A 20,269-nucleotide genomic window follows, 5' to 3' on the forward strand; every position below is an offset into this window, starting at 1 on the left:
AAGTTCCACCTGCCCACTGGAGGAATTTCCAAGGAAATGTCCTTCCACCTAGTCTCCACATAGACAACTGACAGCCTAGACAAGACCCAGACATGGTGGTTTCTTCCAAAAGCTCCTGAGATACTTCTATTAGTCAACCAGAGTTGAGAATCATGCCAACAAGCACTGAGAAAATAGTCATTTTCTTCTCTATAACTGTCAAACTGATTGTCTGTATGCATCAATCACACAACATATCCTGCATGTTCAACAAGAAACACCTTGCATACAAAATCTTGAAAGGCAGAATGAAGACAGTAAATTTAAACACATAAAACATATTCATCTCATGTATTTATATGTTTGACATACATATACAATAAGGGTATCGTGGGTTAAGCAGAAATTAGCCTCACCATAATTTGTTCTCAATTTAAAAAACAAAACAGGAAAATATCACCAAGTACACATATTTTCTAAGACATTTTTAGAGTTTTAACAGAAACCTATTGTGCAAGTGCCACAAAATACACTATGACTTAAACACAAATGATCCATTGCTTGGGTGAAAAAGTCAGTTGATTTTTAGAATGTTCTGGAAGGACTGATGGAGGGCATGGCACTGAGTGGGTGTGAAGGAATCACAGGCATTGCAGCATGCACAGTCTTCAGATTATTGCTTCAGTCACGTCTTCTGGACCCTGGGCTGCGCTTCGGTTATGTACATTATCTTTGGCTTGCTAGAACCACTTGACTTTGACCACATTTTTAGTGTTCGCTTTAGGAACACCCCTGTGAGGTGGCAATGGTTATATACTAGGCAATGGTTTCTCCATCAAAGAGAGATTCTCTTCTATCTTCTCCCTCAAACTAAGCATTTTATGAGGGAGTGATTAAAAAAATTTACAAATACAGCAAACACCTTCCACATGATTAAAAAAGACATTATGTGTAACTGAACCTAAAAACACTCACACACACACACTATGCACACACACATACACACAGAGTTCAATATTCTGAAGGCCGGTAACAAGTAAAGCACATTTCCTTCCAAAGGATTAATGAACTTCTGGGCACTTATCTGGCTGTGCATTCTCTGTGGTTCTTATTACCTCCGTGTAATACTTAAAGTGCACTGTCCCAAGGCTTTTATTTCCATTGCAAATTGTTTTGAAGAAAGAGCTATGTCTAGGGTGAAGAAAATATGGCACACGACGTAAGTAGAGAAAGAACCCATGGCTTTCACAGCCTCTGGTAGACAGCAGGTTTCCAGTATAGCTGCAATGCAGGTAATTTTTATACAACAAATTCTGGAACTTCATCATGTGTGAGATCCAGAGAAAAATATTTGCTGGTTCTTTTGACTGGAAAAGCATCTTGGATGTTAATACACTGCTGAGCTAGGCAGCTATTGCAATAGAGGCCTTCCTCATCCAGTTCATGGCCACATCCGAAGGTGTAGCTCTGAGCTGTGTCTTGACACAGACCTGCAATGCGCAAGAAGTCTTTCTGACAAAGTCTGATGTCATCGAGACTCAAGCTGTGTCTATCAGTGGAGGTCTTTGGCTTTCGACAAATAGTCTGCAAAATAAGGGAAGGTTGAAAGAATTGTTGAGTACACAGATTAACCTGGAATGTTAGCAATGCTTTCACTATAAAACCAGAGGGTGCAAACCCATCAAGGTTCAAGGAGTCATTTAATGTAAGAAAGTGTGTGGTTACGGAAGTCCTATGGCTGTGTGGGGAAAATACCAATACCAATACCACCAGTAATGAGTGCATTTTAACACTTACTAAATCATTTTGTGGTAGGTTCTGCTCTAAACACACTGCATATATGAACTCATTTATTCTTCTATCAATCCTATGAAGCAGATGCCATAATTCTCCCCATTTGAGGGATTAATTCTCGAAGCCTAGAGAAGTGACCGTAATAGAAATTTTCAACCACTTCAGGAGCCAAACAATAATCTCAAAATTAGGTAACGATCCTGTTTATTTCCTTGTTTTTCATCTGGTTACAACAACTCAGTATGGCAATGTGTTTATATTGGGTCTTTTATCATTTTAATATGAAATGATGAGAAAACAAATTAAGAAATGTGGTTTGAAAACTTAAAAACATCCATCTAAAGAACAAATTTTCAAAAATCAAAATTTCTTAGTTTGGGTACAGGAAAAGCTGGGAGGCAAGCTCTGGGTTTTAGAGATAGTTCCCAAGCAATGCAAGAGGAAGTGTCTTGCCAAAAGCATCACAGAATAAGGGGCAAACTTTTGAACTCTTTATCATAAAAAATAAGTAAGAGTATTTTCAATAACTACATTAATGGAAGATACTTAATGGTTATTTAAGAAAATATTTATGCAGCATCACATCTCTAACTTTCACTGCTAAATACCACAAAGGCCAACCTTATTAAGAGAAAGATGCAATTTTTGCTAGAGGCAAAAGTACCAGGAGAAGAGAACAGAGGGAAAGAACAGCTTAATAATGTTTTACTTGAAAATGCCAAATCTGAGGTTCATAGCCTATGTTCTGATGTCACCTTTCTACATTCTAAGGCATTCTTTGTTTTGGTTAGGTTATGAACACAAATCTCCAAAGCAGGAGGAGAGATGCTCTGTCCATATTGTAATTATGAAATCTGACCTTTAAGTGTGCCTCATAAACATTTTTATATAGCATATTGCTGAATGCAGCAGTAAGACACTAGGGAGTTTTGAAACGAAAGCTCGTCAGGCTGTAAGAATTTAATACTGGATCTTTAGAAAGGTATTTCATAAAACATGTTCACATTACAACTACTAAATAGAAGAGAAAGAAAGGACAGATGTGAAAATGAGAAAAAAGTGGCTCACGTGGCAGCAAACAAGAATTTTGTATTTGAGGCACCAGACAACCTTTTACACTACAAATCCTGATTTGACCTGCAACTCTGCTGGAAATGAGTGACACATGTCCCTCTACCACCAGCAACATCACCAGGTGTGGCCCCTATAATATTTAACTCAGAGCAATGATAGCCAAAATGCAAGAAAGGATAATAGATAGAATCCTAGGAAGAGAGAGATATAAGGAGAAAGAGTGAATACCCTCCAGAATAAAATAGTAGACTCTATACCAGAATATTATAGTAGAATCTATATAGTCCTATATAACCTTGAGTTTCAAAACATTTTAATTTACCTTTATCTCCTAAATATTTAAAAATATTACGGATTATCATATTTTCTAGCTTAGCATACTTTGAAAATTCAGTCTCAATGAAATAATCAGTGAAGAAACATTTCTGCCATAATATAACAGAAAAGTATTCTCAGTTCATATATACAATATACAAAAAACTTGAAGCCAGATGACCAGAGGCTTCCTATCTGCATAAAAAAAGTTTAAAATGAAGTATATAATTTATATATACTAAAATAACTCAAAAAGAAATAGAATAATGTGAACTATTGCTTATTACTGGACTCAGCTCCAGAGAGATCCCCAGCTCGAGGATCTGACACCTATGGCAAACCATTTCTCAGACTTAATAAGACTACAGTGTGGGACAAAACTGTGCCCTGGATCTCATTCCCTCCAAGACTATCTCAAGAGACTTAACAGGGATTTTCCTTGTATGTTTAATTTCTTAATAGTATTCCTCTTAGTGTGTTTATTTCCAAATGTAAAGGTAGTCTCCTCAATCCCCTTTTTTTAAATTCTAATTTTTATTTTTGCTTGTTTTGGTTGTGCTTAGTACAAAATTCTAGTAGAATAGTCTTGCTTGGGATAAACGCTCAGGTCAAAACCAGGGCACAGGGATTGTATAGTCTGTCATTTTTACCCCCATATGAACCAACAATATAATATGGCATTATTCCTTTTTTGCATAGGCACTCTAAAATGGGGAAATTTTATGTATAAAAACAAGTTTTTATCTACTAGGGATAAGAACCCATAAATTATTATTATTTTTTGGTTTTTGGGCCACACCCAGTGACGCTCAGGGGTCACTCCTGGCTATGCATTCAGAAATTGCTCCTGGCTTGGGGAACCATATAGGATGCCAGGGGATACAGTCTGTCCTAGGTTAGCCACGTGCAAGGCAAACACCCCACCACTTGTGCCACAGCTCTGGTCCCTTCTTCTTCTTCTTTTTTTTTTTTTAAATCAGTGCCATAGAATATGAATCATCTTGTTCTGTCTCATCTTTCTCTCTTTCTCTCTTTCTCTCTTTCTTTCTTTCTTTCTTTCTTTCTTTCTTTCTTTCTTTCTTTCTTTCTTTCTTTCTTTCTTTCTTTCTTTCTTTCTCTCTCTCTCTTTCTTTCCTTTCTTTCTCTCTCTCTCTCTTTCTTTCTCTTTCTCTCTTTCTCTCTCTCTCTCTTTCTTTCTTTCTTTCTTTCTTTCTTTCTTTCTTTCTTTCTTTCTTTCTTTCTTTCTTTCTTTCTTTCTTTCTTTCTTTCTTTCTTTCTTTCTTTCTTTCTCTCTCTCTCTCTCTCTCTCTCTCTCTCTCTCTCTCTCCCTCCCTCTCCTTCCTTCCTTTCCTTCCTTCCTTCCTTCCTTCCTTCCTTCCTTCCTTCCTTCCTTCCTTCCTTCCTTCCTTCCTTCCTTCCTTCCTTCCTTCCTTCCTTCCTTCCTTCCTCCCTCCCTCCCTCCCTCCCTCCCTCCCTCCCTTCCTTCCTCCCTCCCTCTTGTTTTTTGGGTCACACCTGGAGACACTCAGGGGTTACTCCTGGATCTGCACCTAGAAATCGCTCCTGGCTTGGGGGACCATATGGGATGCCCGGGATAGAAGGGGAAGTACAGTAAATGCTCCCCATATACACCTCAACACAGGCCCTTTGCCTGGTCTGTTTTGTGAATTGGGGGGCAAAAAAAAAGAGACAAAATAAAATAAACAGATTCTATCTAGAATGTGTTTCTACTAAGAATCATTCCCGTGTTCGTTTATGTAAAGAAAAATGTAAGTTCCTATTTAAAACATTTTTTTCAGACCCTCATTGAAGAAATCTTAATTTCTATCTTACCTGTGGAAGAGAATCTGTACTCTGGCCACGAAGTTTGACAACTGTTTCTGAGGAGCTTGAGGTGGAAGAACCGATTTCTTTCACAATTAACCCTGAAGTAAAATAAAAGGCCAAAAAGAAAATGAAAATGTAAAATTATTCACTGCTCTTGCTATGCATATGACATACGTTAATATCATGAACAGAAAGTCAAATAGTAACGATTACTGAAAATCTCCCTTTAACTTTGGTGGTAGATAGACTACTAGGAAGAAAAACTGTCCTCACTTTCTGGTTAATCAGGGAAGTGAGATTATCATGGGATAAAAGCAGAGAATGGGGAGTTTAAAAATGGAATATTCTAAAACAAACAGATAAGGCCATTTATGACGTTAGTAATCAAAGCAAAAAGTGGGTATAAAGCCTCTTATCCCTTGATACCCCAACCTTACATGTAATTATTCTATTGACTTTGAATGTAACCTTACCTGCACAGTGAGGTTACCGTTGAGTTTGTTCCACTCAAGGTGGAAGAGAAGTGGTATGTATGAGGGCTCTGACATCTGGAGTCCCACAAAACTGGGCTGGAACTGAGCCCAGACAAGAAAGGAGACATATGTCTTGGCCAGTTACTTTGCCTAACTGGGTATCAGATACCTCATTTTATACAATGGGACTAATAAGAGCACTAACCACTAGATGTTTTTGTGTTTTGATGATTAAAAAGTGACTATGTAAAAAGAGTATGGTGCGGAGCATACATACTGGACTCATTCATTTCACTGGGGCTCTTCATGCTATAGGTAGACACTATGGCATGTGCTTCCAACAACTGATCCTTCTGGTAAAAAGACTAAAGTGAGAGGACCCATTGAAAATTCAATTCTGGTTCTCAGGATCAAGAGTTTCTAGATACTCCATTCCTCAGGGGCAAGTTTTTGATAATATTTTAGAAAAAATTTCAGGGTTGCTATTTTCAGGAGTGACTGTGGCATGTGAAGTGGAATATTGCAACAAACGTTTCCAAAGGTAATAATGACAACTGGAGTATATGAACAGCACTGATTCATGCTTTGCTGAAAGTAGATGAAGCAAGTAGTTAAGCCAAGCCCCTGATTCTTAAGATCAAGTGGCTTAGGTAAGTACCTGTCTTTCTATGCTATTCTTCTTAGAGAAATTCATTATTTAGTAGCGATGTAATATTCTATTATGTGAACAAAATATAACTTAACAATTCATGGATAAACCTAAATTTTAGGTCTTTTTATTCATTCTGCCTTCATAAACATTTCAGTAAACATCTTTTGCATATAAATATTTTCTAGCAATAATCATATTTTCATTTATTTAAATTTTAAAGACAAAATTAATTTTTAATAATTAAATACAGAAATATAAAAAGTAAACCAATAGTAACAAATAGTAAACAAGTTCCATTCCAAAGCTCTCAAGTATGCAATTCTATTCCATTTTTTCCACCTCTCTCACAAACCATGAATAAATGTGTGCTATTTGTGTATCTACAATGCCTATATATCATGAGCCTGTATTTAGTATAAATTTAAATGCATTTGTAAGGAAAATATTCAATACAGTAAAATGGGGTTTAAAAAAAGGGAAGAAAGAATGGAAAAGGGCCCATATTTATTTTTGTTTTGTTTTGGTTTTGGATCACTTCAGGGATTACTCCTGGCTCTGCACTCAGGAATCACTCATGGTGGTGCTCAGGGGACCACATAAGATGGTGGGAAATGAGCCAGGGTTGGATGTGAAAGGCAAGCACCTTCTCCTCTGTGCTATTGCTCTGGTCCCCAAAGGCCAATACTTTGGTAATATAATTTGAAACACAACTATAGTAACATGCCTTTGGAATCTGTTCTGGTCACATAGGTCATTCTCTGCCACCATAGAAAGGCCTGCTCTAAGGTTACCACAAGGAATTCTATGATAAAAGATGTCTTATGTTTTTATATGTATGTTCTACTAGTGTGCACATCTGGGCTTATGATGGGGCCTGTGTTCCCAGCATCTGCACATGGTAGAGTCTATCAGAGAAAACTTCATAGCCCTGGTAGGATAATAGTCACTCCAAAAGAATCATTTGGTTAATAAAAGCACAAAATGTATGGGAACTCGATTTCCAGTTTTTTGGAGGAATCTCCATATCTCTTTCCATAAAGGTTCCATTCCCACCAGCAGTGGATAAGAGTTACTTTCTCTCCCCATCCCCGCAAACACTGCTTGCTCTCATTCTTTGTGATGTGTGCCAATCTCTGTAGTGTGAGGTGGTACCTCATCGTTGTTTTGATTTGCATCTCCCTGATGATTAGTGATGTGGAGCATTTTTTCATGTGTCTTTTGGCCATATGTACTACTTCTTTGTCCAAGTGTCTGTCCATTTTTTGATGGGATTAGAGGTTTTTTACTTGTAAAGTTCTGTCAGTGCCTTGTATATTTTGGAGATTAGCCCCTTACCTGATGGGTATTGGGTGAGTAGTTTATATGCGTGTGTATATACAAATACACACAAATATACATATATACACACATATAACTAATTTGGAAAATGTGACAAACACAGGTGTGACAGGTTTAAAAATAAAACTCATGTTACTGCCATTTAAAATTTATTAACATTTGTTAGCAATATACATGTTATATAATCCTACAGCAGGTTATAGTGATGCATTATTTTCTAGAATAATAATCATATATGAACTTTAAAAAGTCTTTTGTGTCAATTATTCTGACACTTTTTCCTTTAGATTCCTGGGCCTTTCCTGATATATAGTGGGGGGTGGGGGAGAGAAAAGAGAACTAAACCAAGCCCAGAGATCTGATTTCTATGTCTAACCATGCAGCATCTGTCTTCTCTAATCTACAAATTTCCTCATCTGCGAAAAAGAGACCAGTCAGAAGGGTCTCTGGAGCATCTTCCAGACACATTATATGATTCTCTGGCTCTAACTTAAAAAAAGAGAAAATAAGACCAAAATAACCCTATTATTCAACTTTTTCCAGAGTGTGTAGGAGAAGTTGCAAATCTCTAAATGAAAGTGCCTCTCTCCCTTCCATTCCATCTACTGAAGGTATTTGATGCTGTAGTTCATGACATTGGCTTGGAAAAGCCCTATTCTGGGCCTATCACTGTCTCTCATTGAATTCCTCCCCCAATCATGCCTCCCACCTTCTATTATCTCAGGAACCTGCTTCTGTCCAGGACCATCTACTCCCCCAAAGGAATAAGGTTCCATCAATGCTTACCCGAATGCCCATTCAGTTTCCGGGACATAAGCATGTCCTCTGTGATGTAGATACACATGTCTGGGCTGACTTCTAGAGTGTCTTCCTTCATCTGCTCCAGGTCCCTGGGGTCATCAACCAACATCTCTATTTCTGATATTGAAGAAGGAAAAGGAATTTGGTGACATGCATAAAAACAGCCACCATCAGTTATTAGTCAAACTCTGAAGGAGGTTACGTAGTTATTTGTATTTAGAAATAAACCTGCTAAAACAGTATACAATAGAATGAGCTAGGGAGAATTAGCAATAGATGCTACAACTTCTCTTTTCCATAAGATGATGTTTTGCTACATGTTTTCCGATGCCATGATTTGACAGTCAGCTATTCCCTACTTGTTTTCTGTTTTTATGTTAGGGTCATACCTGGCAGTGTTTAGGGCATACTCCTGGCTCTCAACTCAGGATATCTCCTGGTGGGCTTGGGGAACATGTGGGGTATTAGGAATTGAACCCAGATTGGTCAAATGCAAGGCAAGCACCCTCCCTGTTGTTCTATTGCTCTAGCCCCAGTTATTCCCTATTCTTTATGAAGCAAAGCTGTACCAGCATGTTACAACAAACAAAGGCAAAAAGATAAGGGCCCGGAGAGATAGCAGAGCGGCATTTGCCTTGCAAGCAGCCGATACAGGACCAAAGGTGGTTGGTTTGAATCCTGGTATCCTATATGGTCCCCCGTGCCTGCCAGGAGCTATTTCTGAGCAGACAGCCAGGAGTAACCCCTGAGCACCGCCAGGTGTGGCCCAAAAACCAAAACCAAAAACAAACAAACAAACAAAAAAAAAGACTGATGGGTCATTTGTCTAATATCAAATAGAATGTTGACATTAAATGGATAGTTCAGTAAGTTTCCTATTGGCAGACCAATAGGACATCAAGACAATAGAGCACTTCGGTGGTGGTAGAGGTAGTTATTTTGAATGTCAAAAGAATAAACATCACTGTTATAAACTATTTTATCTCAAAATAACAGCAAAAAATACTCCCTAGTTTCCATAGCTATCTATTCTCAATGCAGTCCGTCACTCAACTTGAAATCCATGAGTTCTAAAATTAAAAAATACATTCAGTTTCCTTAAGTCAGACATTTTCTAAAATCTGAATTCTATAACACTGATTTGAGTCTAACCCCAAACAATAAATAAGTAAAATAAAGATGCACACATACCTAAGTTTATATAGCTAAGTTTGGATGACATGTTTAAGAGACTCATCTTATCTTCCTGATAGAGATGTAAGCATCCAGGTTATAAGGTAACCCTTTCCCCAACTTCCTGTTTCCCTAACCTCTTCTTTTAAGACATTAATCCCACCTGGAGGATCAGACCTGCCCACACCTGGGATGGGGAGGGCCGTTTAAATAAAGAATAGCAGAGTCTGACTGGGGGAGGCAAAGGAGCTGAAAACTTGGAGCGGTCCCCCAGAGGCAGAGAACCACAGCTTTTCTTCTAACAAAGGTGCTTTTTTCCCTAGGACCTTAGCCTCCCAACCTTCAGAAACCTATAGAAATATCACTGATTGGAAAGAAGTCAAAAATGAAAGTCCACTGAAGGGGGACAGCAGAGTCAGATGAATGGGTCTCTCCAACCCATTTTTCAGCTCTGGAACTGAAAGACTTCTGTCCTTAATGACCTTGGCAGCCTAACACAGAAAGGGAGAAGGTGGAAATTCAAGCCCAGGCAAAGCTCAACCGAGGAGAAACTTTTTCAGAACCTCCTGTATCTTAACTTTGGTTCAGGTTAATCTCTTGACTCTATTTGCATCAATCATTATCTTTCTGGTTAAAATGTGTTTACTTGTATGGATTTTATTGTTTATCTGTATGGATTTTATTGTTTTGTTCTAAGCCCCACCGCAAACAGAAAATTTTGTATCTTAACTTTAGTGGTTTATTATTAGTTTGCACAATTCTGAGGAAATGCATAATGTTGTTAGTGTTCATAGTTTTCCTATTAGTTATAACTATTTCTTAATAGTTATAGTTTTAACTATTTCCTAATAGTGTTAATAGCAATCCTAGTGATGTTTCCCAATTACCATGATGTTTCATTGTGTATTTTATGTAGTAACTTATTTTCAAACTGTATTATCTGCAGAAATGTTCTTGTGATTTTGTTTAGAGAAATTTATGGAAAGGAACTCAGATGTTCTAGACTTATTAGCAGTACTTGGTATAATAATGCTAAGAATTTACAAACTGTAAGTGTATCTGCAGAAAAGTTCTAATGTTTATGTTCAGAGAAGAAAAATTTTCTGATATGTATAAGATGTGGAAAAGGCTGATTGTTTGAGAAGAATTGTATACAATTTAAACTCTGATCATTTAAATTCTGATATGAAGTTCCTGCCTCTGGTGGAGAACAGGACAACAAAAGTTTTGTAATTTTTTGTTTTTGTTTTTGGGCCACACCCGACAGCACTCAGGAGTTACTCCTGGCTATCTGCTCAGAAATAGCTCCTGGCAGGCACGGGGGACCATATGGGACACCGGGATTTGAACCAACCACCTTAGGTCCTGGATCAGCTGCTTGCAAGGCAAACACCGCTGTGCTATCTCTCTGGCCCCTTATAATTTTGTTTGTTTGTTTGTTTGTTTAAAAAATAAAAGGTGGAAAATGTAAGGTAACCTTTCCCCCAACTTCCTGTTTCCCTAACTTCTTCTTTTGAGATGTTAATCCCATCTGGATGATCAGACTATGCACACCTGGGATGGGGCAGGCTGTTTTAAATAAAGAATAGAAGAGTCTGGCTGTGGGGAGGTGAAGGAGAAGCAGCAAAAAGGAGAGGAAAGGGGGGGGAGGGAGAGAGAGGGAGGGAGAGATGGAGAGAGGGGGGAGGAGAAGTGGGGAGAGGGAGAGAGAGAAGAGGGAGGGAGGGAGGAGAGAGAGAGGGGGAGGAGAGAGAGAGGGGGAGGAGAGAGAGAGGGGGAGGAGAGAGAGAGGGGGAGGAGAGAGAGAGGGGGAGGAGAGAGAGAGGGGGAGGAGAGAGAGAGGGGGAGGAGAGAGAGAGGGGGGAGAGAGAGAGAGAGGGGGAGGAGAGAGAGAGAGGGAGAGAGAGAGAGGAGAGAGAGAGAGGAGAGAGAGAGGGAGAGAGAGAGAGGAGAGAGAGACAGGGAGAGAGAGAGAGGAGAGAGAGAGAGGAGAGAGAGAGAGAAGAGAGAAGAGAGAGAGAGAGAGAGAGGAGAGAGAGAGGGAGAGAGAGAGGAGAGAGAGAGAGGAGAGAGAGAGGAGAGAGAGAGAGAGAGAGAAGAGAGAGAGAGAGAGAGAGAGAGAGAGAGAGAGAGAGAGAGAGAGAGAGAGAGAGAGACCTTGTCAGTGAAGAGCCGTGAAAAAAAAAAATGGCAGAGAAAGGTCATGGAATAAAAGCAAGCTGACTCCAACGAAACTTTAACTGACTGTTCTTGAGTTATTTCTCCCCCACTACTACCCTTCTTCATCAGACATGTTGGCCTAAAGGGTTAGAAACACAGTGCCTAGGGGTGCCTCACCCAATATGTGGACTTTATATTTATATTTTATATTATTATTCTACACCAGGTGCCATTTATTTCATATTCCCTAGAGTTCTGATTACCTGGAGTTATTAAACAATCACTAATGAACCAAATGGTCTGGAGTCAACCTCTTGTCCCTTCCCTTTATCTTTTTTTATTATTATTTAAAGATGCGTCTATTACTATCATTACATTTACACTGTTGTCCTAACCAATGCCTCTTTAACCTAGAGATCATCCTGCAGTTATGAGGGTTGCAGGACTAACTTTTAACTCTTTTTCTTTTTTTTTTATATCCAGTGATTTCCCACATTTTTCCATCTCAAGGCCGCCATCTGTGCATGCATAAACAGTTAAGTATGGCCAGCGAGATGGCAACTTCTTCACAGGCTGGCAGGAAATTTCTGTGGGCCAACATAGGTCCAAGGAAGAGTGAGTGAAAACCAGATGTGACAGAATCCACAATCATTTGTGAGAGCGAAGCATCATGCCAAGGGTTCACATGGTTCGCAAACATAAGTAACTAGTGCAAGACACTGAGAGAAAAATGGCAAGACAATGCTGCTTCTCCGCTTACCAGACAGCAAGTTTGCAGAGTCAATAATGAAAAGCCTAAGAGAGCAAAAGGATAGCCAGAGACAATGGGGCAGTTCTGTTAACTCAGGAGGGGATCAGGTGAGAGCTCACCATCATCCTGTGAGTCCTCTTCCAGTCTGTCCTTGCCACCACTCTCTACCCCTGAGGTGTGAGAGCTGCCATGGCTGGTCATAGAGCTGCAGGTTTTCAGTTTGCGGTGGATGGCGCTGCCAGAGTAGCTGTCCTCTGGGCCTGTGTCCCGGGGCTTGGTGTCGGCCTCAATGCCTGAGGTGTGGGAGCTGCTATGGCTGGCAGTAGAGTGACGGGACAGGCGCTTGTGTTGCTTCACACTGCCTGCACTGCTCCCACTGGCCCTGGACCGCTTTTCCAGCTGGTCCATATCAAGGTCCAGGTTGTCGCTGATGTAAGACTCCCGGTACTGCTTCTTCTCTGGGTGGTAAAGAACACACACAGTCATTACAGTCAGCCCAAACAAAAGGACCGGGTAGCTTATAGGAGTCACCAGACCAAGAACAAAACAATACAATATCATACTCAGTACCTGGTGACTAGAAAGTCAGACAAAAGCGTAGCCTAAGAAAATGGATAAAATGAATACAAAATAGTACAACAGATTTGAGGGAACTATTTTAAACTACTCATAGGGCTTTAAAACAACAGAAAAGTGTTATTCAATCTATAGTCATATACAATATACATATTATATACATATACATAAACCCATATACAATAAAGCAAGTTCAAAATAGTGAATCAACATTTAGAAACTTTTAAAGCAATTTGACCGTGCATAATAAGAATTAAAACAATTCTGAATTTTCCAAAAGCATCAGATTTTAGTGGAACAAAAATTAAAAATAATCTAGTCTTTACTCAGAAATAATTCTAGGACTGCTATAAAATTGCTCAGTGAACTAATTATGATAATTGCTATTTATGTGTGTTCATCTATTCAGGTTGGGTCATCTTTGGCTTGATTCTAGTTGTTTAAATAGTTTTATGTGAAATTAATCCTGACAATTTCCTACAAAGAATTAGGAAATTTAGATATTTCTTAGCACATCAACAATGGCAATGCAAGTTCTACTTCTTGCCATTGGGTGATTTCATTAACTATGCTCAGCTTTGTTGGACAGCACCAAAATATAATGTGAAATTCTGGCAACAATAATAATTTCTTTTTTTTGGGGGGGGGTGTTTGGGCTACACCTGGCAGTGCCCAAGGGTTACTCTTGGCTCTTTGTTTAGAAATCACCCCTGGCAGGCTCCAAGGACCATATGGGGTGCCGGGATCAAACCTGGGGCTATCCCAGGTCGGCAGCATGCAAGGCAAATGCCTCACTGCTATGCTATCCTTCTGGCCCCCAAAATTCTAATTTATGACACTTTAAATCTATCTAATGTGACAGTCAAGTATGAGCCACCGATAGTACTATCTGACAGAACATCAAATGTCAGTCATTAGTGGTATGTGCTGGCGTCAATGTATTAATGCAGATAGCTTTTCTCTATTTTAGCTGAATTGGTGAAGCTTTATCATCAACTTGGATACTGGTAATCATCAACAGGTTAATGATTTTATGCAAACAGAATCTGATTAGTGACACTGTTCTTTGATTTTGTGAATGTTCTTCAATGTAGTGAAGATACAAGACTGGAAAAGATGCAATATAAGATAGTCCCTTTTTAGCAAATGTTAAAATAACCATGACATTCTAGAACAAAGTTGCAAGTGAATATTTGTAAAACTGTTACAAAAATATTATGTAATTCAGAAATGTGAAGCAAAAAAAGGTTTTGCTTCCTTATATTTTGACTAAAAATTACAGAAAAAAAAACATTTCAAAGTGAACAAAATTAAACAAAAATGCATTTGGGTAATATTATGTTGATATTGTTTCAGAAGCTGCTAACTGGTAAATTAACTGGTTTCTCGGTATGCTAATGGATTTGTTTGTTTCTTGGTTAAATGAATAAATACTTGAACTTTTAAATATTTGAATCTAACTTTGAAGTATAATTGCTGTAGGCTCCTGAGGGAGGGAATAAGTCAACAGAAAGAAAAGTTTCTTTCTAGAATGCAAAAATAAGATTAAACAAAGTAAAACATTCTTGGATAAAAACTATACATTACTGGTGTTCATTCGTGTCAGTTTTTAAAAACTTAAGCCTGAAAACCAAGAGATATGTGTGCAGATACTTACAACATAGTTGAAACTGCACATTACACATACATCATAGCCTAAAAAAAAGGTCCCCGCAAAAAAAGTGCATCCAGAGCTGGAGAGACAGCACAAGGCTGTTTATAAGCTTTGCATGCATAAGACCTAGGTTTGATACCTGCCACATGATCTCCTAGAGAGCCTCACAAAGGTGATCCTGAGCACAGAGAAAGGAGTATTTCCTGCACACAACTAGGTGTAGTCTCCAAATGAAAAAGAACTTTTTTAAAGAGCACCGATCTTCAGATAATCTTTTAAGGTTGTATTGTTTTAATAAATCCTTCTACCTGAAGGCAACTGATAAAAAGCGAAGAAAGCTGAAAGGATCTGCAAAATTCTCAATAATTTTTATGCACTGTAGTTTTAAAATATTAATCAAGAGGCACTTGGAAGGCTGAAAAGGGAAAGAGATGAGTTTCTACACTCACTGGCAGACTCTTTAGAAGAAAACACCTGCAGGTCACCCTCCACCTACAGGAGTTTATTATAAACCTGCGTTTGTCAACATGTCAGCTTGGCCTATGTAGTCCATGTGATTTGCTTCTGTGTCTTCACGGTGTTAAATCACTCAAGCTCCTTTGCAAATATTTATGACATTTTATTCTATCATGTTACAAAATAGGGAAGGGGGCTGGAAAGATAGTGCTGGGTTCAGACATCTGCCTTGCATGTGGCAAACCCTAGTTCCATGCCTCTGAATATCACCAGGTGTAGCCCTAGACTAGAGGCTCCTGAGTACCACTCAGGTGGCCCAGATAACCTCCAGCATTGCAGGGCAGGAATAACACCATATATAATAACATTATATTGAAGATGTGGCCAAAAATGATTGGGAAGAATCCCAGGGTCAGGGTGTCTTAAATACCTCTTGGGACCTTGACTACCTCTACCCCAAAGTTCCAAAACAGGGAAACATTTCAGTAATTCTGAAATTTATTCACAGAAATATAAATTCTTTTCTCATTAGTAACAATTGTTGTCAAACAACAGTTGAGACTATTGTACTCTAATTTTCCCCATCTGTCATTAAGCTCAGAGACCACAGTTTATATCGTTTTTTGAATCTAAGGTAGTTCACATGACCTAAGAGTAAGCTCCAGATACTGAGCTGTATTAATTATTTTAATGACAGAAGGCAATTTTTCCTTCTAAATTAAATGAAAAAATTCTTGTTTTCATTTTCTACTATAAAAAGCTAAAATAAAATAGTTTCTTGGACAAGGTAATTCTACGTTATTTAAAGGGGGGAAGCTTTTCAATGCCTTTTTTATTTGCTAACTAATAGAGAAAAGGGCTTTCTTGTTTAAATGAGTGGGTGAGATAAATGGACGCAGGCCAAGGTTGGCTCAGAAAACTTACTTTCAGGCTTTCTTGAGATTGAAGGGATCTAAGAAGAAAAAAACAATGCATAAAGAGGTAGGGGAAAGAAATTCCTCCTGAAGCCAACTGCAGCTATTTAATGAACCAAACTACACTTTTATCAGTCCTCCTTCACCCCACTTAGGTAAGCCCCCAATACACCTGGGTCCTATTCCTGGTAATGGAATAAACCTGGTCTGTTAAGGCCTCCACATTCTTTGTAGTCATCCCTTAGACCTATATGGTTGATTCCTTAATTCCTTTCAATGTCCTCTAGGCAAGAAATGACCAAAACACTGCTGGAAGAAAGTGACTTCTCAGGGTGCCAGACTGGCCTTTGGAGGACGCTGACTCGACAAACGACAAGCTGTGGCCTGATGAAGTCACCTGTCCTCACCAGCTTCCCCAGTGCTCCAGGCCTGTCTGAATTCCTTTGAACAGGTAAAGAGAGTTTTGGCAGGTAAAGAGAGATTTGTTACCCTGATGAGTCACTGTGAGAAGCAGAAGTCTGGCAGCAGAGAAAAGTGATACACCTGAGTTCTCAGCCCATCCTCTCCTAAGATAGAGGCAGGCAGTCTGGGTGGCAGACAGTGGGAAGTGATTCGTGACCTAATGGTTCCCTAAAATGGCATCTCCAAGTTGAGATCGAGACAGCACATGAGAGAAATCAATCAGAGGTACACACACAGCTCTGAAAGAGAGAGAGAGAGAGAGAGAGAGAGAGAGAGAGAGAGAGAGAGAGAGAGAGAGAGAGAGAGAGAGAGAGAGAGAGAGAAGAAACAGGCAGAGACAGAGAGACAGAGACAGAGAGGAGAGGAAGTGGGAGAGGGAGAAAAAGAGAGGTGGGAGAGGGAGGGAATGTGAGATCATGTGTGTGTGTGTGTGTGTGTGTGTGTGTGTGTGTGTGTGTGTGTGTGTGTACCAATATTTATCTGGTTTCTTTAGGAACTGTGAAATCGGTTTCTGGCAGGGAACTAATATAGGAATCTGTATCCTGATGCTCAGGCAAATACACAAAATCAAATGGAATGCAATTACCAAGAATTATTACAACTCGATTTGCAAAATAAAATGATGGCATTAAGCAAAACATAACAAAACAAATATGCAAAGTGGCCCTTGGGGGTATGCGAGTCTGCTAAATGGAGTATGAGAGAGAAAGAAAGGCTATAAGGAGTGGGAGGAACTAGCAGTACAGAGTTAAGGAATCTCCAGGGTGCCAAAGAGTTCAAAATGGGATGAGAAAAAGTTAGATGTTAAGTATTCCCACCCTGTCTTCCTTATGCTTACCACACTTGCTCTTATTTGAGGACCCAGGATTCCAAGATCTGAAATAGACTCTCCTACTTTGTCTGTCTTGGTGAAGTCCCTACAGGATTGGCTGGCAAAATCCTCAAGGGAAAAAAAGTCCTCATCCTTTATCATCCTTGCTGAGTCAGCTGAGGGAATCTCCCAATATTTAATAAGAAAGGCTGGAGGCACTTCTGTGACCTACCTTTGCTGCCACTCTAACCCAGGGAAGAATCATGCTGGAAGGAATGGCTGACTGTGGTTTTAGCTAAGAGGAATCGGTGCATGTGCAGAGCTCAAAGAGGCAGATAAACCTGGCCTGCTCTTCCATGAAATGATTTCTTAAAAGGGGTTTCAAGCCAAGAATGGGGAATCTTCATCTGTACTCAAGCACTAGCTATATTACAGAGATGCACTATTAGGTAGGTGCCTAAAATATTTGCTATCTTAGGGGATACTCAAGACCCATCCCTGCCTTGCAGGACAGTGCTGTGGTGGAAACAGGTTATGGCACACTAAATCTGAACAGGCTCAACTTCCAAATTCCCCACCTCAGAAAGGGAAAATGCATAGCAACTGGTTTCACAGCAGCTATAGGTAAGGGGCACTGTGGCACAGTACCATCCCATGTTCCCCGACTCTAAGGACCTGTCTGTGGTATTACCTTCATTTTCCTCCAGCTTTCGGATGTGGCGTAGCACTGGCTGTAGGTTCATATAGAGACGGTGGCTGTTGCTCAGAAGCTGCAGGAGGTGTCTGGAGCGCATGGGGCACCCCGTGTAATATATGAGTTTTCGAGCTGAGGGCAAGCCATCTGGCAAAATCTCAAATTTCTTACCCTGTGAAAGGAAAACTAGGAATTAGGTTTAGGGAGAAAAGTTTCTGACAGCAAAGTTCTCGACAATTTCCATTTTAGTAAGGAAAATAACAGATTCAGAAGTAGGTAGAAAAATAAAGAGAAGGACCCAAAGGAAGGGGGTCTTCAAATGAAATATCAACACTGTGACTCAGAAAATCAAATGACAAGTACTAAGCCTATAAAATTTTGAATATCTGCCATGTAACGGTTTATGTGCCAGACACTGTGGTAGGCCCCGAGAAAATAACACACTAACTGAGGTCTCAACTCCAAGGAAAAATATTCTGTGTGGAGAGATGGAGAAGACACACAGGAAATAATCAGGGTTCATGAGAAATTCTAGGGAACAAGTGAGGAGTTATAACAGTGACTAAAACAGGACCTAGTTTAGGGTCTAGAAAAATGGGAAGCCTCTTACTAGCTGAATACAATGTGGAGGTTAGAGGGAGGGTGCAACAGGAAAAAAAAAAAAAGAGAGATATGAGGAGTGTGAGGAGCCATCAGAACAGGGACAAGGAATCTCTTTCTTTAAGCCTGGGATTATTAACATAAAGTTCTAAATTGAGGCTGACAGTCTGGCCAAGGCTCCTTAGACTTGGAATATTACAAATTCCTACAACTCTCCTAACAATGACTAGGGCAGTCAAGTTATAAAAAGGACCATTCTAATCCAACAATTCGCAGTTGAAGGGGAGTAGTAAGGCAAAGAAGGAGGCATATTCTAACTATATTTTTAAAGCTAGCTACAAAACAATATGGGTTTGTGTAACTCAGACAAAGGCAGAACTTTTCACTTCAGGTTTATCATTACAAAGGAACCACCAGTGAGCTGTGATGTTAGAATGATAACTGGTACTAAGCAGCATTAAACATGTAGTAACACACTGAATGTTCACAGGGGAGAGCCATTATCCTTACTTAAAAGTGAAGAAACCACGAAGGCACCACAGGAGGAGGTTAAGTAATTTGCCCAAGGTCATACACCTAGGCAGGGTTGGGTTGGCAGCCAGAGAGGAATCATTTAAGAAGTTGGTCAAAACAGATTCCTGGTCTCCACCCTAAACACACTCAATTACTAATGGACTGAGGCTGAGAATTTCTATTTTAAACTAGAATCTGTATCTGAAAAAGTTCCTCAACATGTACTACTTGGATTGGGAAACCAGTGAAATTCAAGACCTGGGAAGAAAACCATGTTTCATAAATGTACTCCATTACTATTTAATCTGGGTGGTGAGAGGAGGAAGTGGAGGGAAATCATAGGCTCATTTTCAAAATGGAAGTAGAAGAGTTGGCAGAGAAGGGGCAGTTCAGAGCCATTTCTTGCCTGAACAAAAGCAAAACGAGACTGAAGGTACCCGGAGTGAAAGGGACACTAAATCAGAATCAGGTATTTGACCCACAGAGCACAGTGAAGTCAGCGTCCAAATGTTACCTGGCCACAGAGCTCTCTGTATTTCCATTTATACAGGTTATCTTCCTGGTGGAAGAGATACAAATGTGTATAAAGCCCATCTTTCTCCTTTTTTTGCTGTTTCCCCCCTTAATTTCTGAACAAAGCAATTATATTTTAATGGCTACTAAATGTTTTCATTATTATGTATTTCTATGTCCAAAAAATGGACATAGCTGGCAAAGGAGAGAAACAGCTGGACAAAGTAGTAAATTTGTTCCAAAAAATGAAAGTGCCATTTCTAATATTCTAAAACTACAAGTATTTTTCCTGTTCAGAATTGTAGACTTTTCTTTACAATAAGTATCTAAGCTAGATATTGATAGAAAAATCTTTTATTTTTATTTATTTATTTATTTATTTATTTATTTATTTATTTATTTTTGGTTTTTGGGTCACAACCAATGGTGCTCAGGGGTTTACTCCTGGCTCTGTGCTCAGAAATTGCTCCTGGCAGGCTTGGGGGACCATATGGGATGCCGGGAATCAAACCTGGTTCCATCCAGGATTGGCCTCTTGCAAGTCAAAAGCCCTACTGACGTGCTATCTCTCTGGCTTTTAAGTACATCTACTTAACGGACTCATCTTGTACTTTTCCTATTACTTTTCTCCAACAACTGGAATACCTTCTAGGACTCAAGAGACAGTACAACAGGCAAGGTGCTTGCTTTGCATAAGGCAAATTCGGGCTTGATCTCTGACACCGAATATAGTTCCCCC

The 20,269-nt window shown here is 39.4% G+C and overlaps 1 protein-coding gene across 1 annotated transcript in view; it reads right to left on the reverse strand.

Annotated features, from left to right (window-relative positions):
• Positions 1-628: 628 nt before the first annotated feature.
• The window catches only part of FRMD6 (FERM domain containing 6), a 91,007-nt gene continuing 71,366 nt past the window's right edge, over positions 629-20,269 (reverse strand). Inside the window, exons 10-14 of the mRNA XM_049767234.1 lie at positions 17,902-18,076; positions 12,457-12,795; positions 8,239-8,370; positions 4,996-5,087; positions 629-1,563 (exon numbers count right to left, since the gene is read on the reverse strand). Coding sequence (XP_049623191.1) covers positions 1,279-1,563; positions 4,996-5,087; positions 8,239-8,370; positions 12,457-12,795; positions 17,902-18,076 — 1,023 coding nt within the window. The 3' untranslated portion in view covers positions 629-1,278. The remainder of the gene's footprint in view (positions 1,564-4,995; positions 5,088-8,238; positions 8,371-12,456; positions 12,796-17,901; positions 18,077-20,269) is intronic.

This window comes from Suncus etruscus, chromosome 2 (assembly GCF_024139225.1).
Source record: "Suncus etruscus isolate mSunEtr1 chromosome 2, mSunEtr1.pri.cur, whole genome shotgun sequence".
In the NCBI taxonomy this organism is placed as follows: Eukaryota; Metazoa; Chordata; class Mammalia; order Eulipotyphla; family Soricidae; genus Suncus; species Suncus etruscus.